The 26,328-nt window shown below is 42.5% G+C and overlaps 1 protein-coding gene across 1 annotated transcript in view; it reads left to right on the top strand.

Annotated features, from left to right (window-relative positions):
* The window catches only part of SLC25A46 (solute carrier family 25 member 46), a 34,751-nt gene extending 12,557 nt beyond the window's left edge, over nt 1-22,194 (top strand). The window contains exons 4-8 of the mRNA XM_083151680.1: nt 7,355-7,432; nt 10,105-10,205; nt 18,208-18,264; nt 19,071-19,128; nt 20,578-22,194. Coding sequence (XP_083007806.1) covers nt 7,355-7,432; nt 10,105-10,205; nt 18,208-18,264; nt 19,071-19,128; nt 20,578-21,159 — 876 coding nt within the window. The 3' untranslated portion in view covers nt 21,160-22,194. The remainder of the gene's footprint in view (nt 1-7,354; nt 7,433-10,104; nt 10,206-18,207; nt 18,265-19,070; nt 19,129-20,577) is intronic.
* The last annotated feature ends 4,134 nt before the right edge of the window (nt 22,195-26,328 follow it).

Genomic DNA, 26,328 nt, shown 5'->3' with positions numbered 1-26,328 from the left:
TGCCTCGGCTTATATTCGGGTCGACTTATACTTGAGTATATACGGTATATTTCAAACCAAGCTGCTGGCGATATGTGCAAAAGGGCACTCCAAAATGTAACTCTTTATTGCATTATTTCAATTGCCCGCTTAGGCCTCAATTGGGCTTATGCATCCAAATATTACTTCTATATAATTTGCCCAATGCCTAATATGCCAACTAGGCCTAAATGAGTCAGGCTACAGAGATGTATTACATGTGGCCAGATAAAACAATATAGTTTTCGGGAATCCTGATTACATGAATTGAGCTACATTTGTCATGTTAAAACCCTCTAAAATGTTTCACAGCGTTTAGAGTTACTTAGGGCAGGAAATGTTTGTACATGTTCTCTCTTTACAAATAAGTCTATGTAAAGTCTCATGCTGACTAAAACAATTGTTTGCAATGGTGAGAAAAATGGAATTCACGTGGGTTGGTATCTGTAAAAAAAAAAAAAAAATAAGTACCTTTTTGGCACCGAAACGTATTACCTTTTTCTAATTGCCAAACAAGAGGCTGGAAATAAGAAATGTTTCCACAGAATGCTTGTTCATTTTGGTTAACCTCTTTGCACATTTTATAAAGCTCAGGATTTGTGCTACAACACTTTGTGCAGGCATGACTGCACATTACTTACACTAGATGCAAAATGCAGATCTAATAAAGAATAGTTTCCTCTTTCCTCATGTGCTTTACTTTCCTGCCTTTTGGGGGTTGTTTTGGTTCACTCTTTCTGACAAAATCCTTCTTAGATGGACAAAACCATGTGCACTGCATGGGGGCAGATGTAAAATGTGCAGAGAGAATTCGATTTGGGTGAGTTATTTTGTTTCTGTGCAGGGAAAATACTGACTGCTTTATTTTTACACTGCAATATAGATCTCACTTTGAAGTAAAACCCCACTCAAATCTAATTCTCTCTGCACAAGTTACATCTGCCCCCCTGCAGTGCACATGGTTTTGTCCATCTAAGAAGGAACTTGTCAGAGAGTGAACCAAAATAACCCCCTGTGTGAGGATGGCAGCCTGATCTTTGGACATTTAGAAGCAAAGCAAAATTAAAAAAAAAACTTAACTGCATTTGGGCAATACCATGTTGCACTGCAGATGGGACAAAAAGATTTAGATTTGGTGGGGCACATGCAAACTGAAATCTAAATTGTAGAGTAAAAATAAAACGGTCTAATATCTGTGGGCTACAGGCAAAAGCATCCAGTATTTACCCTACACAGAAATATAAATATTAGGCAATAGGAGGATGATATAGACAGCTATAATTACAGAGATGACAATATAGAAGTGATTAACAGCACAGAACCGCACATAGAATAAACGGTATCCATATCAGAGAAATGTGCAATGTATAACACCGTATCCAATCATTGATTGCACTGACAAAAAAGTGTATCATAACTACAGTATATGCTCACCCAATCATATTAAGATCACAAAGAACAGGCTACATATGTGGTAAAAGATAACCTTAGAGCATGATTGACACACTGTAAACAGCGGTAGAGGGGAGACGGTAATAACAGCAGCGTGAGCAGATAGTTTAAGAAATAAGTGGTCCAGATAATAGCAACTGGGATTGCTTATCATAGGCAACACGTAGATGGTATAGAGCTGGGGTAGCCAACCCTAGTCCTCGAGAGCTACCAACAGTGCATGTTTTGCAGGTCTCCTCACAGAATCACAAGTGAGCTAATTAGCTCCATCTGTGCATCTTTTAAAATGTGTCAGTGATTAATGAGTGCAGCTGTGCAGCAGCTAGGTTGTCTGGAAAATGTGAACTGTTGGTAGCTCTCGAGGGCTAGGATTGGCTACCACTGGTATAGAGACTGCTAAAATTACATGTAGGCCACTATAGTAATGCCCAACAGCATCTAGCCGTAAAGGAAATAAATGGCATCTATATTGTAAAGGTGTGCAATATACTGCACAGTATTGAATCACTAATTGCACTGACAATAAAGTGCATTATAACTATATGGTCACCTAATTAAAATCATAAATAAAAGAGAACTGATGTTACATGTGGTAAAAATTACCTCAGTGTAAAAAAACGGCATATATCATATCATATCATATCATAGCATAGCACTAGTTCTGACCTACTAATAATTATAAAAAAAATATACTAACATCATGGCAGCACTCAGAATAGCGTGTCACTGCAAAGTCAGCAACATACTCTGAAAATGAAGAAAGGAAAACAGGTGGTGGTGCGCTTGAGGGGCCTCCTGGGGTCTAGAGTTGGTTGATTTCAATCAAAGCAGCAGTGAAAAAATGTGGACACTTAGCCACAAATGAGATGAAAACCGAAGGAAAAACAGAACACTGCGCTATGATGAAAAATTGTATATTTTATTAAATAAAATTGCATATATAGCTCAATTCTCAATAAAATTGGTTAAAAAAATTTTTTTTTTTTTTTTAAACTCATTGGTGGTCATGCACAGACCTTTCCACTAGATGTCACCATATACCATTAATCAATGCACATCATTACCATTGAAAATAATAAATGTAATCCATAATTATAAAAAAAATTGGATTTCTCCGCCTCTAAGACACTCGGCGGCTTCCTCAGAGAGTATCTGAGGAAGCCGCCGAGTGTCTTAGAAGCGAATAAACGCGTTCGATATCGTTCTATACTTCTGGTACCAGCATTCTTTTGGACAATAAGGACTTCCTGGATTGCGGACCTTGATATGGCTGGAATTTGAATCAAGCCGGGGACCGATAATCCTTCATAACCAATCAGGTGGCCACCTGTCGATCTATCATCTGTGTATACATAGAAGGACAATTCATGTGGTAAATATATCACACAACCCCTTCGCTTAAACTTGTTCCTGCTTTATTGTGCAGTGCACTGTTGCTTAAAATACTAACAGGACTACTTTTCTGCTTTGCAAATACTAATCTGGAACATTAACTAAAAGAGCTCAGACAGTGGGCGGTATTCAATGTGGATTTTGGCGATGTGGTCGCCGCGTTCCGGAGCCTCGCCGGCTCCGGTATTCAACGAGTCAGGGGCTCGCTGCCCCTGACCGGCGAATTTGAGCTCCTGCGGCGAACGCCGCAGGGAGCCTGAGGACAGTGGCAGGCAGGGAGATGGAAGTCTCCCTGCCTGCCCCATAACGCTTGTGGGGGGAAGGTGGGCTCCCCGGGTGCCAGGCAGCACAGGCTGCCCCCCGGGGGTGCCAGCAGGGGACCGCGTATATTCACTACACCCGATCATGAATATGTAATGATCGGGTGAAGTGAATATATGAATATCAGCACATGAATAAAAATAGCATGCCCCTCCTCAGAATAAAATTCCCGATTTTTTGACACCAATTGTAAAAATCAAAACACATTGGGCGGTATTCAATGTGAATACCAGCGACGTGCAGCGAATCCTGTTTAGGACTCGCTGCACATTCGCCACTGCCCGCCACGTTCCGGAGCCTCGACGGCTCCGGTATTCAACGAGTCAGGGGCTCACTGCCCCTGACCGGCGAATTTGTGCTTCTGCGGCGATGCCGCAGGGAGCCTTAGGACGGTGGCAGGCAGGGAGATGGAAGTCTCTCTGCCTGCCCCAGAGCGTATGTGGGGGGGAGGTGGGCTCCCCGGGTGCCAGGCAGCACAGGCTGCCCCCCCGGGGGTGCCAGCAGGGGACGGGTATATTCACTACACCCGATAACGATCGGGTGCAGTGAATATATGAATATCTAATGAGCGGCTCGGCTCCGGCGCCCCCTGCTGGCTGCTGTGTAAAAAAAAAACTATTTTTTTTTAAATTAAATATATATTCATGTGCTTACAGCACATGAATAAAAATAGCATGCCCCTCCTTAGAATAAAATTCCTGATTTTTTTTTTTTTTTTACACCAAATGTAAAAAACAAAACACTTTATTTTAAAAGTTCACATTCCACTTCACCATAAAAAGATAGCGATTGCTACTCGGTGAATCATGGCGAAAAAAACCTTGAAATGTATTCGTCATCTGCTCATTGAATAGGGTGATTCACCGTTTTTGTCAAAAATTCGCCAAACAGCACAAATTCGCCATAAAAACATGGTGAATCAGGCTCATTGAATACCGCCCTTTATTTTAAAAGTTCACATTCCACTTCACCATAAAAAGATAGCGATTGCTACTCTGTGAATCATGGCGAAAAAAATCTTGAAATGTATTTACCATCTAGTCATTGAATAGGGTGATTCACCGTTTTAGTTAGAAATTCGCCTTACAGCACAAAATCGCCATAAAAACCTGGTGAATCAGCCTCATTGAATACCGCCAAGTGAGTTTTATATCTTAATCTACCAACTGAATTTAACCAATACTAACACTTTGAGAAATAATTCCATCTTCCATCATTCAAATTGAGCCTTGCTACGTTTTATATTTGTGGTGGTATTATTAATTTATTCATTTTCTATTATTTGGTGTATTGCTGTTTTTTCCATTTATTTTATAATTTTGGATTACATTTATTATTTTCAATGGTAAAGATGTGCATTAATTAATGGTGACATCTAGTGGAAAGGTCTGTGCATGACCACCAATGAGTTTAAAATAAAAAAAATTTAAACAACTTTATTGAGAATTGAGCTATATATGCAATTTTATTTAATAAAACATACGATTTTTCATCATAGCGCAGTGTTCTGTTTTTTCCTTCAGCAACATACTCCTCTATTACACAAAAATAGCTGTGTACCTTATGTGTATATAATAGAAGCTGCCTGCAATACCAGCTCAAAATCCACTACCGATAATAAGTAGTATACTGTATCTGCTTGTCGGCACACTGATTGAAGAGAGTAAAATCTCCTATAACTCCTATAACTGACAAGGACCCAGACACGGGGGAGGGGGGGGGGGGGGGCACGGACTGGCGGCCCCGCGACCCTCTGCTAGGGTTCCCCGGGATACCAATAAATTACAAGTGACACACTGATCTTAGTGTTTTAAAGAAATGTCAAACAACAATAACAGACCTCTTCTTTTAAACATTAAAATTCAGTTTTAACTGAGACATTAATTTTGAACCAGAAGGCTGTGCCCCACCCGGGAGACTTCTTGATATCCCTCTTGGATATTCTCTTTTTTGAGCCAAATAACCTACCAGCATATTTTTGGGATTTACATGCAGAGAATGTCTCTGAATACAAGCCGCCAGTAATTAAGAACAGACACAACACAAACACAGTGACAAAACAAACGTATAAGTGATTTATATAAGGGATTATTAGCCTAGAAAAGACAATTATAAATTAATAAGCAGACACCAAGACTAAACCGTGAAGACTTAGGGCAGTATTTTCTAGGGCAGTATTCAATGAGAAAAATTCTCTGTGCATGGCGAGAGATTTTTTTCTCTCGCCATGCACTCGCCCTGTTCCGGAGGGCTCGCTACCACTCCTGCTCCCACTATTCAATGTGGTTAAGACTCGCCGCCACTCGCGGCGAGTCTTAACCCCTGCAGCGGACGAGCGTCCGCGGCAGGGAGCTGGCAGGGAGCCGGGGGACGGTGGCAGCCAGGGAGATTAAAGTCTCCCTGGCTGCCCCAGAACATATGTGGAGGGGAGGAGGGCTCCCCGGGACCCAGGCAGCACAAGCTGCCCCCCCCCCCCCCCTATAGCCAGCGGGGGACCCAGTATTCACTGCACCCGATCTTGCATATGTAATGATCAGGTGCAGTGAATATATGAATATCTAATGAGCTGCTCAAGTGCTCCGGCCCCCTGCCGGCTGCTCGTTGTAAAAAAAAAAAAAATATGCCCCTTCACAGAAAAAAAAATCCTGATTTTTTTTTTTTTTTTGACACCAAAAAAAAAAAAAAAAACTTTTAGTTTAAAAGTTCACATTCCAGTTCTCCATGAAAAGATGGAGAATTGCTACACGGAGAGACACGGCGAAAATCACTTAAAAAGACGGCGAAAATATCACATTGAATAGGGTGGTTCACTTTTGGAGAGCAAAATGCTCCTTCCAACGCGAAAATAGCACAACTCGCCATGAGAATTTTTCTCATTGAATACTGCCCTATATCACAATTTTTTCAACACTTTTTTCACTTCTTGACTTATCTTGTTTAAAAAAAAAAAAAAAATAGATATAAAATATATCCTAAATCAAGGGAATTTTTTAAAGGGAAATTTAAATTTAAAAATACATTTTTAATAATACTAATTTTTCATTGGAATTCAGTAAAAGTATTCATAGAGTGCACCAACAAAGTCTCTCTTTTCTTCTTCCTTTTTTTACAGAAATATAAATGTATTTTCTGGCACCTGTATCTTGTTTATAGATCTCCATTAAAAATATAGAAAGTCAATAGGTTGACCCCAAATAATCGACATGCGAAAGGTAGACCATGCTTAATGTCGACAGGCTCAGAAGTTAGACATGACAATGGTAGGCACACCTGGTCGACACACCGGCTTTTTTCAACTGTATTTACCATCCACATGAACTACGGTTGGGAATAGTAAAGTGTGGTAAAGATATCGAGGCCGAAAGGGTACACATTTTTACTAATTTGGCTCCGAAATGGTGATATCTACAAAATGACACCAAAAGAAACCTGTGTCGACACTTTTCAACCTATTCTACAGCCTATCTTTTCCATGCTGACTATTTGCATGTCAACCATTTTGGGTTGACCTATTGACTGTCTCTTTGTTACCATTATAAATTCCAGAGTGACAGCCTAGAGACTGACCGGGTTGGGATCATTGGGTAGACAGCATGTTGGTCGACATACAGGAAGGTCAACATGGATTAGGTCGATACAATCATTAGGTCGACATGGGGATGGTCGACAGTCAAAATGTTGACACTGGGTTTTTCACGTTTTGTTTTTTTTTCATCCCGAATTTCGACACCGTCAACATGGACACTTAAACATAGCACTGCGTCCCCTCGCAATGCTACTGTGGACCTTCCCCATGTCGACCTAATGCTTTTAGACCTAGAGACCGTATCCCCACTGACCCTAGCCTTTTACTTCGTACAGGGGCATTATAACCTCCCCCAATATTTAAATAACCTATGATAACAGAACTAATTTAGATTTAGCTGATCCAGCTTCTGCATCCTTTTATAGTTACAAATAAAGGTATCTAAGAAGTAGTGACATGCAGCCTCTGACTAACACTAAGTATTACTCGTGTCCTAATGTACTGTATTATCCTTTTTGAATTTTTCAAATTTTTATTTAGATGCTTAAAACTGCAAATGCAATTAAAATCCATTATATTTTGTAGCAGCTCAATCATGGTGCATATAACTAATAATACTCAAAATGGGTGTTTAATATTTTTCAGGTGAACTACCATGCAAGCAATTACCATTTGTCACCATTTAGCGTCGTGAATATTATGTACAGTTTCACAAAGACTCAGGTATGTCTGGCAGCTACTGTATTTTCATTCAGTCATTCATTAATTTATGCTCATTGTTGTATTGTGTACTTGGGTTTGATTTCTCTTCTCCTCAACTAAAGGTGCACACACACTAGATGATTATTATTATTTATTTTTTACCAATATCGTTCATTTTGGCCCTTCTGAACGATTTTGGTCATTATATCGGCCAGTGTGTATATGACGATGCTCGTTCATCAAGGTTGTTTGACTATTCAGACTATTATTTCAGATGTCTTTCACAAAATACTATAGAGTCTAGCTAGATTGCTCGTTATTTGTCATATCGTTCAGTGTGAATGCACAATATCATAATTACATAGTAGTTTAGGATGAATAAAGACTTGTGTCCATCAAGTTCAACCTTGGTTTTATTTGCTTATCCCTTGTTATATTTAGTGTATTCTGATATTTTTAAAGACAGATTATGATTTCTTGTTTGTACCCTTGGATGTTTTTAACCAATAAATGTTTGTCCAACTTTATTTTAAATGTATTTATTGTGTCAGCCGACACCACCTCACCAGGAAGAGAGTTCCCAAGTTTGGCTGCCCTGACCGTGAAAAAATACTTCCTTCTAAGGGAAATCTTCTTTCTTCTAATCTACACTCATGCCCACGTGTCCTAGAGTCTTTCCTTGCAGTAAAAAGGGTGCTTGACAATTCATTATATTGGCCCCTGATATATTTGTACATGTTAAGCATGTCCCCCCTTTAAACGTCTTCTTTAGCGTAAACCCAATTTGTTCAACCTGTCCTCATCGCTTCAATTCTCCATTCCCTTAATTAGCTTTGTTGCTCTTCTTTGGATTTTTTCCAGTTCTATGATGTCCTCCTTTATAGTGCGGGGCCCAGAATTGTACTCCATATTATAGATGCGGTCCAACCAATGCTTTGTATAGTGCCATAATTACTTTTGAGTCCTTAGTTTCCATGCCCTTTTTTATACATGCTAGAATTTTGTTGGCCTTCTTTGTTGCTATGTGACGTTAAGCACTACACCCCAGTTTGTTGTCTATTTGGACTCCTAGATCCTTTTCAAGTTCTGAATTACCCAATGCCTCCCCGCTTATGTTATAACTAGCACATTAGTTATGTCTCCCAAGGTGCATAACGTTGAATTTATCCCCATTGAACCTCATTTTCCACTTTTTTGCCCACTCATCTAGTTTATTAAGATCGTTCTGTATCGTGGAGACAGCCTTGGTTGATTTAATTACTCTACTCCGTTTTGTGTCATCAGCAAAGATGGAAACATTGCTGAGTATTCCCACCCCAATATCGTTAATAAATATGTTAAATAAAATGGGCCCTACTACCGACCCCTGTGGCACTCCACTTAGTACTGGTATCATGTTTGATACTGCGCCGTTCACAACCACTCTCTGCTCTCGATTACACAGCCAGTTCCCTACCCATCTACAAATTCTTACCCCTAGACCCAGGTCCTCAATTTTATTTATCAACCTCTTGTGTGGCACTGTATCAAAAGCCTTAGCAAAATCTAAGAAGACCACGTCTACAGCATTTCCATTATCAAGGTTTTTGCTGACATCCTCATTGAAGCCTATATGAAGATCTAAATATTCCGGGATACCAATCCTTTAAATAATTTACCCACTATTGATGTTAAGCTCACAGGCCTATAATTAGCTGGGTCATCCCTTTTTTCCTATTTTGAATATTGGCACTTCCTCTGCTATTCTCCAGTCTATTGGTACCTTACCTGATGAAAGTGAGTTATCAAAAACTTAATACAGAGGGGTCGATAATATCGGTCGTCCAGGACACTGAGGAAGTTCAAAGGAACTTGGTCGCCAATATCTTTTAGTGCGTACATCATCTAGTGTGTATGCACCCTAATAAGGAGGGAACAGCGAATCATTCTGTCAAACATGGTATAACTTTTATATCTGTGTCAGTTTTTTTTTAATGGCACTCTTTCATATTATGTCCATTTTTATGAGAATCTGGTTTATGCATATCCTATAGATCAGGGGTTCCCAATCTTTTTTTGATTCATGGCACCCTAGAGTATCAGAATTTTTTTCCACGGCACCCCTAGGCCCAAATATATATATATATATATTGTGTTTTCATGTGCTTCTTGGGTTCAGTATTGTGATGAGGGACAGGATTTGCTTCTGATGTACACATATTTTATGATTGGCAGCCACCAGCACTGGTTTTGTCCATAAATAATTTTAATTGGTCCTGGACCACCAACCCATGGCACCCCTGCAAGTGTCCCGAGGCACCCCAAGGAGTCACGGCACACAGTTTGGGAACCACTGCAATGGATGCACCACAGATTTTAAGGGAGAACAATGTAAACATGAGGTACAGACAGGACCTTGTTGGCTATCCCAGTAGGAAACCTCCATTTGCTTTTCTGCTCACCTCATAGAGGTCATTATCTGCAATGTGCGCAGCTACACTTGCATAATCCGGCACTTAATGGAATGTCCTCCCTACATCTAGCTTTTCAAGACAGGGTCACCTGTTCTATGACACATTTTGGAGTACAACAGTTGATATTGTACCTTTTTTTTTTTTTTTTTTTTTTCCTTTGTACATCTGCTTTTCTAATACAGTCTGTGTAACTTGTGTCCTGGAGCGGTCATTTTATAAAGTGTTTTTTGCAATCAATAGGGTCCGAGAGCACTGTGGAAAGGAATGGGCAGTACGTTCATTGTTCAGGGTATAACCCTTGGAGCAGAAGGAATCATCAGTGAATTAACACCTTTGCCTAGGTAATAGCGTTAAAAATGTAATGTACTTTATTATTTAAACCAGGGTTTCCCAAACTCTGTCCGCGAGGCACCCTAATTGTACAGTTTTAAGAATGCCTATGCTTGGTCACAGATAACTTCTTTCTTACCTCAGACAGATTGATTTAAAGCCTGGACTGTTAAGGGGCATACACACTGGGCAATATGAGGGCTATTTCTAAGCGATCTGACTAGATCACTTACAAAATTAAGCACGGATCGCTCCGTATGTATGACTGTATGCATTCAGAATCTAGTCATCGCCAGTGTTCTCTCACCAGAGAACATTGGTCGGCACAGATCACTCAGCAAACATTGCGGGTGTGCAGCGATGTGTGCTGAGCAATAAGTGCTTAAGCACGTCGCTCAGCACCCCATCGCTCCATGTGTACAGGGCTTTAGGGTGCCTTGAGGACAGAGCTTGGGAGCTATTCGTTTTAACTGATTTTTTACTTTTAGCTGTGTTTGTAGATCTGTAAGTCTTATTTTGGTTACACTGCACATGGCTATGAGAGTCTGATTCAGAATACACCTTTTGTTGTCTCACTTGGGTAAGATGTTGCATTATGTAGGCAAATGTACATTTTTATTTCGGAACTTGCAGACTAATGTTTTTTTCCTTTTTATTATGATACTGTATGATTTCTCATTAGTTGACTCATAGGAGTCGGTCCGATTAAATGCAAAGGTTGCAAGGTGCCGTTGCGATGGCGTTTTAAATGCTGGCAACGACACCCAATTCCACACCCTTCACAGGCTAATTTCAGCACGAATTCACCCAAAATAGCTCGCTACCCTGTGGGACAATGAGCACATCTGTGGGAATTTCTGTGGCCGTGATGATTCCCAGTTGCGAATTAATCACAATCAATAGGATCGACTCCTTAATACAAATTGAGGGGTGTGGTATAGGGGTCCGACAGTCGGGATCCCGACAGTCAGTATCCCGACATCTGGATCCCGACTGGCCGGACCCAGACAGCATGGTGAGCACAACTAAGCCCCTAACGGGCTTGCTGCGCTCGCCACGCTGCGGGAACGGTGGCTCGCTGCGCGCTGCGCGAGCCACCTATTCTGTTCTCCCTCTATGGGGGTCGTGGACCCCCACGAGGGAAAATAGCTGACAGCCGTCGGGAACCCGGCTGTCGGTGTTTTGACAGTCGGGATCCCGACGTCGGGACAATGCCTGTCGAGATCCCGACTGTCGGGACCCCGTCCGGCATCCAAATTGAGACCATTTTGCTGTAAATGTTCCAATACAATGTTAAGAAGTTTTGTTTTCTGTACCTGCAGCTTTCAGTTCTTGTCAGAGCTCATTCTCTTTCTATCTGCTTTTTTATTTACTTTACACACCTTAATAAATCAATAGATCAGTTTACACTTGTGTGTCCTTTCATTTCAGTTATATGTTTGCATCACCACCTGTGTCTCAGTATTATTAGAGAATACTGATACTACCGCCTGGGTCTTGTACAGACTTGTTTCCCCACTCTTTTTTTTTTAAACCTACTTTAAAAATGATGCCAACAATCAGAAATCCTCTGTGGCATCCCTCTAATACCTTGTTTTATTGTTTATACTGTATGCTGTTTACTTGTTACCCACCTGGCTGCTGTACAGCAAACTGAAAACAAATTCCAAGTATACCTGGCCAATAAAGCTGATTCTGATCTCACATCGAGCACCTGGAGAAAACCCACGTCCGTGCAGAAGGTGTAACGCTGCTGCCTCTGTGCCGTGCCATGCCATGTACTTCTGTAATGTCGTGTTCCATCTTGTGACGTGTTTAGGAAACTCCCTGTGGCCATTATTTCATTTTGCTTGTGATTTAAAATGTATTTCCTTTTCAGGGTCCATGGGTCCCACAGGGGACATCAGGGTTGTAGGCGGCTCCAGGGGTCCGAGGCACCAATCAGCGAAGCTCTATGAAGTTTCCCAGGATGCCCGGGCCCTCTCCCCTATGACCCCGCCTCCAGGCTGATCTCAGTTTTTGTTTGGTGCCAGCAGGAAGCTGACGCACCATTTCTATCAGCAGGGATTACCTCACTGAAGTAATCCCATAAGAAGCTTGATTTTTATTTTATTTTTACATTGCCGCTTAAGCGGCAGAGCCACTCTTGCGGCTGAGGCCGCCCCCGCTGTCAGTCAACTGACAGCGGCGCAGGCGGTCACATCACTCCCGCCGGCGCCAGAACTCCCCCAGGACTCAGTCAAGAGGGGTACTCGGCGGGGGATGATGACAGCGCCTAACACCATCGATTTCTCCCCCTGGCAGCGTGGCCGGAATCCGGGAGCAGGTAAGGCCCTCTATAAGGGCACAAACCGCTGCTGGGCTGCGCGCTGTGGGAGACAGCCGCAGAAGCTGGGGTGGACACTGGCTTTGGGCAGGGACTCCACTAGACCACCGGGGCCAGAGCGCAGGCTGGATCATTAGATCCATTTTAACAAGGCTCCCTTTGCCCCGGTGGGGGAAGTCCAGCATGGGGGGTGGCGCTTGGCCTGCAGTACCTCCCCCAGCTTTGGCACCAATCTCTCCGCAGACATGCCATCCATCAAGCTGTTTAACCCTGTGCCCGCCCCTTCTCTCTAGACCAGCAGCCATTTTAGAGGCACGGGAGTCTTCCAGAGTTCGGGCACAGTCTCCACTGTGAAACCGTTTACAGGTTAAGTAATCTCTTTCACAGCCACCCTATATCCCCCTTACTCCATAGAGTTTAAGCGGTTGATATAGGGTGTGATACATTTAGCTGGTAAAGCCAATAAATGCTAAGTGCTTCTGTGTGTGTGACTATATTGTGCTAGTTTTGCTACTTTCATTCCCTGTCAGCACTTTTATTACTGTCCACTGTATTTCTCACAAATCTTCTTGGAAGATTACAGAGGTTTTACCCTCTCAGGTCACACATACTCAGTGTTATCACTCTAGATTTTCCTCTGGGCTATACCTATTGTGCACTGTAACCTCCCTCTTTGGGTTTTTACAGTATGTCCAAACGGGGGCGTAATCAGATAGTCTCCCCAGCTCTTGTCTTGCAAGAGTTGTGCTGCAGGCCTGTCTGATCGGGATGTCATTCAGGAGGGGCTATGTGTTAATTGCTTTATCCCCCCTGCACAGTCCTCTGCCACGGTGGTTTCCCAACAACCTCCCTGGTCAGCCTTTCAGCAGTTATTAGGCACCCTAGTGGATCGCCTTCCTCCCTCCAATGCACCCCCTGTAGTCCAGTCCCCTCCACCTTGGGTGTATGCCCTGTCGACCACGGTGCAGACCTTGCAGCAGACTACGGTAGCTATGCAAAAGCTGCTGCCTAATTCTGCACAACCTAATAGGCCTCTGTTAACACCATTGCTCACTGTAGCACAGGATGACACCGATGGGGATGATAATGCGGATGATGACATCCATATTGATGATGACCAGGATGATGATCCTATGCCTACAGACACTCCTGCTTCACAAGCAGAGACAACTGATGTGGCAGCTGTCCTCCGTGCAATCTGTGAGGTGTTATTGTCAGACTCTGAGGAGCCTGAACCTACTGCTAAAACCAGAGATGTTTTTAAAAAGCAGAAAATGATTAAGGCCAAATTCCCTCACTCTGACCATCTGATAGAGATCAGGAGGGATCAATTGGAGGTATCCCTTACCTCCGGAGGATTGTAAGCCATGGGAAATTCCTCCATTGGTAGATTCTCATGTGACCAGGATAGTTAAACCTTCGTTACTGCCGGTCACTTCAGGATCTGTATTAAAAGATCCTACAGACAGGCACTTGGAACACTCCCTATGGGCCATATTCTCCTTCACCGGGGCGGTCCAAAGACCTACCATAGCAGCGACCTGGGCGGCTAAAGCCATTTTACCGTGGGTACAGGTCCTAGAAGACGATCTTACCCCTGACGCCTCTGAGGATGCCAAGTTATGTGTACATCACATTAAACAAGCAGCATTTTATATTATGGAGGCTATGTCAGATGCGGGCACCTTAGCTGCCAAGGCATCCGCCAGCTCTGTACAGGCCCGACGCATCATTTGGCTAAGACCATGGAAAGCGGATCTGGAATCCAAGAAAACCTTGGAACTTTTACCCTTTTAAGGGTGAAAATTTATTTGGGAAGGAGCTTAACAAGATTGTGGACTCTCTGGCAGCTGCCAAGACGGCGTGTCTGCCCTCTGCTCTACCACAAAAAGCTAGGACATCTTCCTTTCGGGCCTTTTGTTCCCAAGTTAAAGCCAGAGGTCAGTCCTATCCTAGGACTGCTCCTGCCAACAAGGCAAGTAAGGCAAAGCTTAAGCAGGCCTGGGCCGCTAGACATGCCCCTGCCAAGCCTGACAAACCTTCTGCAGGGGGGCCCCCAAGTGGAAGGCAGGCTTCTCAACCTTGCCCACCAGTGGCTATCCACAACATAGGATGCCTGGGTAAGGGAAGTTGTTATACAGGGATACTCCATCTCGTTTAAAAAGCCTCCCCTACGCAAGTTATTTTGCACGGGTCTACCCCACGATCCACACAAAGCAGAACAATTATCAAAAATCTTAAATAGTCTGCTACAGTCTCGAGTCATTATTCCAGTCCCTCAGCAACAGAAGGGACTCGGCTACTACACGACTCTGTTCCTGGTTCCAAAACCAAACGGAACTTACAGGCCAATCCTAAACTTGAAATCACTAAACAAAATGGTGAAGGTTTCGGATAGAAACTTTAAGGACAATCATCCTAGCCCTGGAACCGGGGGATTACCTGGTCTCCCTGGACATTCTAGAACGCTTACTTTCATGTCCCAATTCTACCAACACACCAGAAATATCTCATGTTTGCTATTCAGAATCCTCATTTTCAATTCCGGGCACTTCGGCCTAGCCACCGCCCCCAGGATTTTCACAAAAATAATGGCAGTTATGGCAGAACACCTTCACCACTTGGGAATCCGAGTATTCCCATACTTAGATGACCTACTATTAGTGGCCAAGTCCCAGGAAGTCCTGTTATATCATCTACAGGTAACAATCAGGACACTGGAAAAAAGACTGACCTAGGTCAATCTATTAGAGCGCTTCTGTATGAGTCTATTCCCTTAGAGAGCAGCCGATTCAGGGGATGGTCAGTTCCCCAGATAAAGATTTATGAAACAACAAAAGCAGGGGGGAGAATCGGCGCTCAGAGAAAGTACTAGTTCAAGTGCTTGCATCAATTCAATAAAAAATATTTAATAATTAATAAATAAATTCAGGACACTCCAACAACACGGTTGGCTCCTCAATTGTGAGAAATCATCCCCTCACAGCAAATGCTGCATTTGGGTGCTTTCCTGGACACTCCGTCCTTGAGGATGTCTCTTCCCAGGGACAAGTGCAATTCTCTGCAACTCGGAATCCGGAGTCCCAGAGTTTCAATCCACTCGGCGTTGAGGATCTTGGGCTTGATGGTGTCAACGTTCGATATGGTGGAGTGGGCACAGTTTCATTCTCGCCCCCTCCAATGCCTCATTTTGTTGAATTGGGACTGACAACCTCACCACATCAGGTCCACGTTTCTCACGTTAACAAAGGAAGTGAGAACTTCTCTTCAATGGTGGCTGCAAACAGACCATCTGTCTCGGGGTTGTCCATTCTGGTTCAGAGTGGACAATTCTCACTACCGACGCCAGCCTACGAGGCTGGGGTGCGGTAGTAGAATCCAGATCCTTGCAAGCTGTGTGGCCCACACCAGAAACACGCCTTTTCATCAACATGTTGAAGCTTCGGGCAGCTAACAACGCCCTGATCCATTCTCAGGACCTTCTCCAAGGGAAACCGGTTCAGATCCGATCAGACAACGGTGGCATACATAAATCGCCAGGGAGGTACTCGCAGCGCAGCTGCTCTCCAAGAGGTTTCCAGAATTCTCACCTGGGCGGAACAGCACCTTCTGGCTCTGTCGGCAGTCTTCATCCCAGGAGTCCTAAATTTGGGAGGCAGACTTCTTCTTTTGCCGCCAAGACATTAATTCGGGGGAGTGGTCACTCCACCCAGAGGTGTTTGTCCTCCTGAAAGACCGTTGGGGCAGGCCAGACGTGGACCTAATGGCATCCAGATACAACAACAAAGTGTCCAAGTTCGCGTTGAGGTCCTGGGATCCTCAAGCCAGCTTCAAGGATGCCCTATCTGTTCCATGGAATTACCATCTTCCATATGTCTTTCCTCCAATATCCATGATTCCCAGTGTAATCAGGAAATTCAAACAGGAAGGTGGGGACCTCCTCCTCATAGCTCCAGCCTGGCCACGCAGGCACTGGTATGTGGACCTACAACAAATGTCGTTCCAGCCACCCTTACTCCTACCCCTCCGGGTGGACTTACTGAGTCAGGGACCTTGCCTGCACCCAGACCTTCAGCGCCTGTCTTTGACGGCGTGGCGCTTGAGACTGCCTTACTAAAAAGTAAGGGTTTCTCTTCCAAAGTAGCCAGGACCATGATTCAGGCGCACAAGCCAGCATCGTCCAGAATTTATTATCGGGTCTGGCATACTTACATTGCGTGGTGTATGGCTAAGAAGTATGACTCAAAGATTTTCAAGGTGACCAGAATACTGGCATTCCTTCAGAAGATATGGGGCTGAGACTGGCATCTTTGAAAGTCCAGGTTTCAGCTTTATCCATCTGGTTCCAAAGGAAAATAACCTTCCTACCGGATGTCCGTACATTCCTACAAGGAGTTATACATATTCGGTCCCTCCTACAACACCTTGGGACTTCTCACTCATGTTGCAGGCTTTGATGAAGCCACCTTTTGAACCGCTACAGACGGCGGATTTCAAATGGTTGACAGCCAAGACAGTATTCCTCTTGGCCATTGCATCCGCTAAACTGGTGTCAGATTTGTCAGCTCCCTCTTGTAAAACTCCGTTCCTCATATTTAATCCAAATAGTGTGGTGTTATGGACGAAACCATCTCACCTTTCAAAGGTAGTCTCCAAATTCCACATCAATCAGGAGATTGGGTTCAATACAGAAGAACTCTCTGCAGATGAACGCCTACTGGATGTGGTCAGGGCTCTGACCATTTACATAGACCGTACTAAGCCGGTCAGAAAATTAGACTCCCTTTTCGTGCTCTATGGATTCAACAAAAAGGGTTGGCCAGCAAGCAAACAGACTATTGCTCGCTGGATCCGCATGGCTATTCAAAAGGCTTATCAGCAGGCTAATCTGCCTATTCCCCTTTCGATAAAAGCACACTCCACTAGAGAGGTTGGCCCATCATGGGCAGCACGTCGAGGTGCATCTGCCAAACAGCTGTGCAAGGCTGCAACGTAGTCATCTGTCCATACCTTCATAAAATTCTATGCATTTGACACGTTCGCCTCCCAGGATGCCTCCTTTGGTCGTTGGGTACTTCTGACACCTCAGGCAAATTCCCTCTCTTAAATACGGCTTTTGGACATCCCAGTTGTCCCCTGTGGGACCCATGGAAAGGAAAAGGAAAGTTATGGTAGACCTACCTTAGTTAACTTCCTTTCCTTGAAGTCCATGTGAACCGCAGGGCGTCCTCCCTAAATTTGATCCTGAGGTTTCCCTATGTGTGACATACTACACTGTGACCTTACACGACCATACTCTTGTCCATGTATCGTGAGTTGTATGTATGAGTACTTGGGCATGTGTTCTTTCTGTCCTCTTCCTTCTCCGCTTCCTGCTTATGGCTGGTTACCAAAACTGAGGAGATCAGCCTGGAGGCGGAGTCATAAGGGAGAGGGCCCGGGCATCCTGGGAAACTTCAAAGAGCTTCGCTGATTGGTGCCTCGGACCCCTGGATCCGCCTACAACCCCAATGTCCCGTGTGGTTCCCATGGACTTCACGGAAAGGAAGTTAACTAAGGTAGGTCTACCAGAACTTTTAGTGTATGCTCCATTATTCTTCTAACATTCATTTATTGTTATGGGTTCTAATCTATTATGTAATATAGCGATATGTACTATAGTATTTGTTTTTTTTTCTTTTCCATAGGGAAATTACCCATAAATGGAGCCCCAAGCAAATAGGAGGACATATTCTCCTTAAAGGGTGAGTAAACCTTTAACTTTTATACTGATTGGAAACTTTATATGACAGGTATTCCTTTCCCGGTAAAAGGCTGACACTGCTTTTATTGAACTGCATCACTGACATTGTACCCTGATCTTTATCCTGATCTTTATCCTGATCTTTATTATTGGTGAAACTACAACTGTTTGAAGTATTGCTTGGTTCTGCAGTATACAGTCAGGATCTGATAGTGTGCCCAGATAATTTCTGGGGAGTAACTAATTTGCCTGCTGCAGTGGAAATATGGGCAGGTTGTATTATTGAATGGATGTACATATGTTTAAGTGATTAAACTGCATTTATTGGCACATAACATGAATGTATTAACTGCATACATGCACGAGGGATGGGTCGGGTAATGGGTGGTGGGGTGAGGGATTGGGGAATCTGGCTGGATGTCCAACCTTGTGAGATCTGTGCTGGGCACAGGGGGATAGTTGAGCAAGCACCACTTCACCACCTGCGATGACTGTGGTGTGCTAGCCCCGATGGATGGAAAGTCTGAGTGGGAGAGAGTTTACTGCTCTGGCTGGTGGTGGATGAAATATTTCTACCGCAGCAGCCAAATTAGGTACTCCCCAGAAATTATCTGGGCACACTATCCGAGCCAGAGCGCTGGTCATACCCTAAAATTACATATAGCAAAACACACTCGACCAAGCTGCCGGCAGACAGGCAGAGCACCAATATCCTATCCATTTGTTAATACTTCAGTCAGTCATTTGTGAAATATTTACCATGAGCGAAGATGGAGATTTTATATAGCAATTTCTCTTTTTTTGCAGGCTTGTCTGTGCGATTGCTACTCCCTTCTATTCCGCAAGTCTAATTGAAACTGTACAGGTAACCACTTTTTTATTTATGTTTTGTAATGTTTAATTCATTTGTAGATTAAAAAAAAAAATATTTGTGACACTCCCTAGACAAATAGTATATGTGTCATTAATAAGAGGTAGTGCACCATAGTGACTAGCCTCTGTAGTGGGTATGGCTGTCCGTAGTGGGTAGTATGTAATAAATATATTTACTCTTGTAATAATCTGCATAGCTCTCCCCCCATGTTGCTTTGCAGTCCAACTGAGATTTTTTTTATGTAGGCTTGAGAATCAATCTGTAATACATTTCCCTTCTCTTCTTGTATTATCACAATCTCTTTCCTGTAGTTAACCCTCCTCCTACTTGCAATTTTTGTAATTTATCATTCTCGGTAACCACCATTTTCTTGTATTCATCATGCAATCAGTTTGCCATGAATGAGTTGCACGCGCTGTGGTTGGATAATATTAGTATCCCTTTGTGCCCACTACCTGGTGATGTCTCTGCAGGGACTTTTTTATATATATATATTTCCTTCTCCTTGGAACATGGTATTGTGAAGTAATGTGAGAATGCATCGTAAGCCCAAAATGCACCATGTATAAGCACCTTAAGGAATGTTCCATACCAGATTTAGATCTCGGTACTTGTGTATTATCACGGCGCCCACTACTCCATTTGCGTAGAGGGCTATTCAGGGTAGTGCAATCGCATCGCATTGCATGCCATATTGTATGGCATGCGATGCGATTTTCCTATGAAATGTATTCACTGCTCTGTGTCAGTGAATACATTAAAAAGATAGGATGCGCTAAAAAATCCCCCCCACCCCACTATCCACATCATTCCAAAGCGTGGCGAGCACAGCGGTACACATTGGACCGACCTTTTCATACCCCCACGTCGGCGTGGAGTCGATTTTATATAATGTGGCGAGTGGACGCATAATACATGTAACATAATACACGTCCCCTCGCGGGGCTCGCTGCGCTCGCCACTCTTCCGGCTCGGTGGCTCGCCACACTGTATAAAATCAACTCCACGCCGACGTGGGGGTATGAAAAGGTCGGTCGGACGCGTAACGCCGCCGCTCGCCACGCTTCGGGATCACATCGATACTGGGGGAGGGGGGGGGCATTAATAAATGACATTATATGCAATTTAATGCTATAGTACATTAAATGCAATTATAAGCGTCAAAATCGCATCGCATGCCATACCATAACGGCATGCGATACGATTTCACTACGTTTGCGTACGTAGTAAATTTGGGCGCCGTGATAATACACAAGTTCCTAGATCTTTTCTTCCCCAGCATTTATTGGTCATTTCCCTTAAAAGAGGAAGTAAATACCTTTCCAGTCCATGTATAAAATAACCACTGTCCTTTATATGAGTGTGTGCATGCATTGTCCTTTTTACTTTTTCTCCCCATAAAAATGCTCATTATTATATTTGCTGTCCTGTCCGCTGCAGAGTGAGATCATCCATGACAACCCTGGTATTTTGGATTGTTTGAAGGAAGGCTTTGGAAGACTTATGGGGCTAGGTGTACCGCACAGCAAACGTTTGCTGCCTCTCCTTGTTCTGACATTCCCTACTGTCGTCCATGGTGTGTTGCATTATGTCGTCAGCTCTATTGTCCAGAAATGTGTTATGTTCTTCGTAAAGAAAAAGAACCCTGTCCGAATTCCCACCGAAGGAACAAACGTAGCCCAGAACATTTTGGAAGATTATTTCCCAGAACTCTTAGCCAATTTTGCAGCCAGCCTTTGTGCCGACATCTTGCTGTATCCTCTTGAGACCGCAATGCATCGCCTACATATTCAAGGCACGCGCACAATAATAGATAATACAGACCTTGGTTATGAAGTTTTACCCATCAACACTCAATATGAGGGAATGAGGGACTGCATTAATACGATAAGACGTGAAGAAGGGATGCTGGGCTTCTACAAAGGTTTCGGAGCGGTGGTTGTGCAGTACACTCTTCATGCAACTGTTCTGCAAATTACTAAAATGATTTATTCTTCTCTGTTGCAAAATTCTAGCCAGTGATTGTAACGCATCCCTTTTTGGTACATGTTTCAAAGTGAGTTAAGGCTTATGGTTTATTTTATTGGGGTATAGTTCAAAACCATCAATTTTGATCAGGACTACACGTATTGACACAGCATTGCGGCTTCACTTGCTGATGAAGCATTGAATTTGGATTCACCATTATCCTGCTTGTTGATGTGTGCAGTGCCACTGATTTTGGCTGCAGGGGTACGCTAACTAGTGCGATTTTGCCACTTTTCAAGCGATTCCGAAGGATCAGGTGAAGAAATCGGGTGAAAAGTGGACAAAATGCATGATACCTGCTGCACGTCCGACTTGGATATGGAACTAGGAAATGGGTACGCATACAATATATAATATACAAAAGGACCACATACAATATATTGTATATGATCTCCATTGCATGCAACTTCTCTCCACTGAGAAGTCGCATAGCGTAGAGGGGCTTAAGAGCTGCTGGTAACATTCTCAAATATATGCGTAAAAGTTTGCTAAATTGAATGGTTCTTATTGGCTAGAAATGTTACCATCCATAATTGAAATTTGGTTTAAAAAATTTTTTTTTTATTAATATGCTACCTGGTTCATTACAGAAGATACTTCTGCCAGACCTGCATAAATACCACTATAAAGAGAGAGAAATAATGTTCTGAATAGTTATGTAATACGGAGCACATATAATTATCACGGCACGGAATTGTGAGCATATTGTATACTTTTGTGAATGTTACCAATGAGATTGATCTACTTGTGTTCTAGATCTAGCAAGTATGAACCCTCTGAAAAACCGTACAATTAGTCTTGTTGAAACTACATGTATTTCAGTAACATCTTCTGCACAGTGTTCTTGTCATTGTAAAGAAACTAAATATTTTCTAGGCTTGCAAACAAACATTATATTCAGATGCCCCATTATTGAAACTATGTGGATGGTGGATTACAAGTGCTTGTGTAAATATTAAACCTGACATTCTTTTAAAAGAATTGTTTTGCAGCACATTTTGTTAGTTTATTAAAACAATGTTGTATGGAGTTGTGTTTTTGTTTTCCCAGGTACGTTGTGCAATATGGTTAACATCAATATCCTTTATTTTGTAAGGAAATTCCAAATGAAGAAGTGCAGCACAGTTATGAAATACAATTGTATACAAAATGAGAGAAATTAATTCAAACCTCATGCACAAGATGAATGAAAAGAATTCACCTAGGCGGAAGACCAAAAATTAGAATCAATTTGCTCCTAGCTAAAACCATTCTTTTTTTAACGGGGCTGTTGCAGAGACTCCTGGAATATGTTGGCTTTAACATTTGGTTCTCAACAACTGTGAGAGATGTGCAAAATATCCGCTGCAAATACCAGCGTCGCCCACATATGTTGTGCAAAAAATAGATTATATTTCTTTATATAAGGTAAACATTACAGGTCATTATGATGAATTAAAATGTTTGGCAATTTTTACACCTATTTTGATAAATTCACTTGCCACTCAGAGATTTAATGCCCCATACAATGATTTGACCCCTGTCCGTATTAAACCGTTCAGATGCGTGCTCCTGCTGGTATTTATAAGGGCTTTAGACCATGCAATTTCCTGGGTCCTGTGTGTAAAATAGAAATAACTGAGTTACTGTACTGTACTGTACTGTATTTGTAATAGTGTGTCAAATGTCAAAAATGAGATTTCAGTCTATGTTTTGACCTTTAAAACATTCGTGTCATGCATAGTAAATTCTGTAATATTGTGTTTGAGTTTCACATTGTGACTTAACCTTTTTTTCTTTATCAGAAATGCCCTTTACATTCAACATCCAGTAACAATGTATAGAAATGCAGTGCAGTTCTTCCTGAAGCTATTATTAGTCATACAGGAGCTGTGATTACGACACAATTGTTCACACATTCACTTTTTATGGTATGTCTAGCATTTGAAGTGTGGGAAACACATATGAAGAGAGAGGAGAGTTCAACAGAGGTATGACAGACTCTGAAATGGAGGCTTGTAAATATGTGGACTACTATTACTTTAACATTTCTTCCTAGTGTGTGTGTGTGTGTGTAAATATATATTTATATTGTATTAAAACTACATATTTGCATTTACAGTTGTTACTTCCTAGGTCACAGAGTTGTAATGTGAGGCCCTTAATTGCAGCACATAATTTGCCATATTTTAAAACAATATCCACCGAACTCGCAGTGAGTGAAACAAACGCTTAAAAATGAGGATGTCATTCTAGTCAGCTGTACATGCTTCCTGCATTGCATGCATGGAACTAAATGCATATTCTTATACATTTGTAGCATACTTGCCTGTTCTAGTGAAACCTGTTAGAGGCTCCTACTTTTTCAGGTAACCCCCTGCATCCTCGGAAGAATTGGCAACCCTCTTGCATCCCACCCACTAACTTGTGTAGAGAGCAGTAGTGAAAAGATGGTACTCTTTACCTAGAACGGCGCCCATCGCAACCATCGCATGCACTAAAAAACGGGTGCGATGCGATGCCTGTGATTTCCCATAGGGATCAATGTTAAAAGTGTGATTGGACGTGATTTTAGTGTTCAATGGCTCAATGGCCGCGATTTTTCCATAGGAAACAATGTTAAATGGGCCACAGGTGTATGCTATGCCCCCAAGCCACGTCAAGGCTTCTTGTAATAATCTGCATAGCTCTCCCCCCATGTTGCTTTGCATTCCAACTGAGATTTTTTTTTTTTTATGTAGGCTTGAGAATCAATCTGTAATACATTTCCCTTCCCCTCTTCTTGTATTATCACAATATCTTTCCTGTAGTTAACCCTACTCGTACTTGCAGTTTGTCATTTTATCATTCTCGGTAACCACCATTTTCTTGTATTCATCATGCAATCAGTTTGCCATGAATGAGTTGCACGCGCTGTGGTTGGATAATACTAGTATCCCTTTGTGCTAGGGATGGCCATCGACCATCGATGATTTAAAATCATTGATGGTTCATGGCCGATGTCGATGCTTTGCTTCTTTTTTTTTTTTTTAATGCCGGGACATGGAGCATAGCTCCGCCCCTGACACCTGTGGAAACCCCCCTCCCCCCGTGTTTTCATTTGCCTGCAGGCCAATCAATAAAACACAATGGATGACCATCGATATGTAAAAATATCGATGGTCATCCATTGCATAGTTTAACACTATCGATGGCCATTTGCAGTGGCAACCATCGATGGCCATCCCTGCTTTGTGCCCAATACCTGGTGATGTCTCTGCAAGGACTTTTTTTTTAAATATATTTCCTTCTCCTTGGAACATGGTATTGTGAAGTAGTCATCATGCATCGTAAGCCCAGAATGCACCATGTATGGGCACCTTAAGGAATGTTCCATACCAGATTCAGATCTCATCTTTTTTCCCCAGCATTAGCCCCTAGGACAGGGGTCGTCAATAAACGGTCCTCCAGCTGCTGTGGGTCTACGTATTCTAGCATGCCCTGCCATAAACTTGCTATCACTACATGCTGGAATATGGTGAAGTGCAGCTAGAGGGCCGCTTATTGCCCCACCCCCCTCTCTAGGAGCTTTTGGTTTGAATTGAGCAGCTGAATTCTATACCAGTCAGAGCATGAATCTGTCTGAGAGGACAAGGAGAAATAATGTCAGAATTACAGACTTCTTTATTGGTCATTTCCCTTAAAAGAGGAAGTAAATACCTTTCCAGTCCATGTATAAAATAACCACTGTCCTTTATATGAGTGTGTGCATGCATTGCATGCATTGTCCTTTTTTACCTTTTTCTCCCCATAAAAATGCTCATTATTATATTTGCTGTTCTGTCCGCTGCAGAGTGAGATCATCCATGACAACCCTGGTATTTTGGATTGTTTGAAGGAAGGCTTTGGAAGATTTATGGGGCTAGGTGTACTGCACAGCAAACGTTTGCTGCCTCTCCTTGTTCTGACATTCCCTACTGTCGTCCATGGTGTGTTGCATTATGTCATCAGCTCTATTGTCCAGAAATGTGTTCTGTTCTTCGTAAAGAAAAAGAACCCTGTCCGAATTCCCACCGAAGAATTTGCCATATTTTAAAACGCTATCCACTAAACTCGCTATGAGCGAAACAAACGCTTAAAAATGAGGATGTCATTCTAGTCAGCTGTACATGCTTCCTGCATTGCATGCATGGAACTAAATGCATATTCTTATACATTTGTAGCATGCTTGGCTATTCTAGTAAAACCTGTTAGAGACGCCTACTTTTTCAGGTAATCCCCTGCATCCTCGGAAGAATTGGCAACCCTCTTGCATCCCACCCACTAACTTGGGAAGGGAGCACAATAAAAAGATTAATATGAGGGTCCTCGAAAAAGGTATGGGGCCCAGTGACGTTTATATGAAAATGCATCATTTTGGCTCCACTTCTATGCAAAGATGCTGCAATTTCCCAATGAGTGGTGGGCTAGCCTAGCTCCACCTGCAGCACTACCCACCATAGTTGCCAAATCATCTCCTTTAACCCCTTCCCGCCGCAGCCTGTTTTTGCCTTCCTGACAGAGCCCTTTTTTTCAAATCTGACATGTATCACTTAAGTGGGGATAACTTTTTTTTGCTTTTACTTATCCCAGTGATTTTGAGATTGTTTTCTCGTGACACATTGTACTTCAAGTTAGTGGTAAATTTGGGTCGATACAGTCTGTGTTTTTTTGTGAAAAATACCAAAATATCGTAAAAAAATGGAAAATTTAGCAATTTTCAAAATGTAAAATTTTCTGCTTGTGAGACAAATAATCATACCACTCAAAATAGTTAATTAACATAGACCATATGTCTACTTTATGTTTCCATCATTATTACAACCTCCTTTTAATTTTTTTGGACACTAGGAGGCTTAAAATATGAATAGCAAATTCTCAAATTTTCAAGAAAATTTCAAACACTGATTTTTTTAGGGACCAGTTCAGTTCTGATGTGACTTTGAGGGACTTTTATGTGAGACACCCCCATAAATGATGCCATTTCAAAAACTGCACCCCTCACAGTATTCAAAACAGCATTTTGGAAGTTTGTTAACCCTTTAGGTGTTTCACAGGAATTAAAACAAAGTGTAGGTGAAATTTCAAAATTTCATTTTTTTAGCAGATTTTCAATTTTAATACATTTTTCTAAGGATCACAGTAGATTTTACTAGAGAAATGTGA

This window comes from Crinia signifera, chromosome 1, assembly GCF_055691185.1.
Source record: "Crinia signifera chromosome 1, ASM5569118v1, whole genome shotgun sequence".
NCBI classification, from domain to species: Eukaryota; Metazoa; Chordata; class Amphibia; order Anura; family Myobatrachidae; genus Crinia; species Crinia signifera.
The sequence above is the reverse complement of the archived record's forward strand: the minus strand, read 5'-3'. Positions and strand labels throughout refer to the sequence as shown.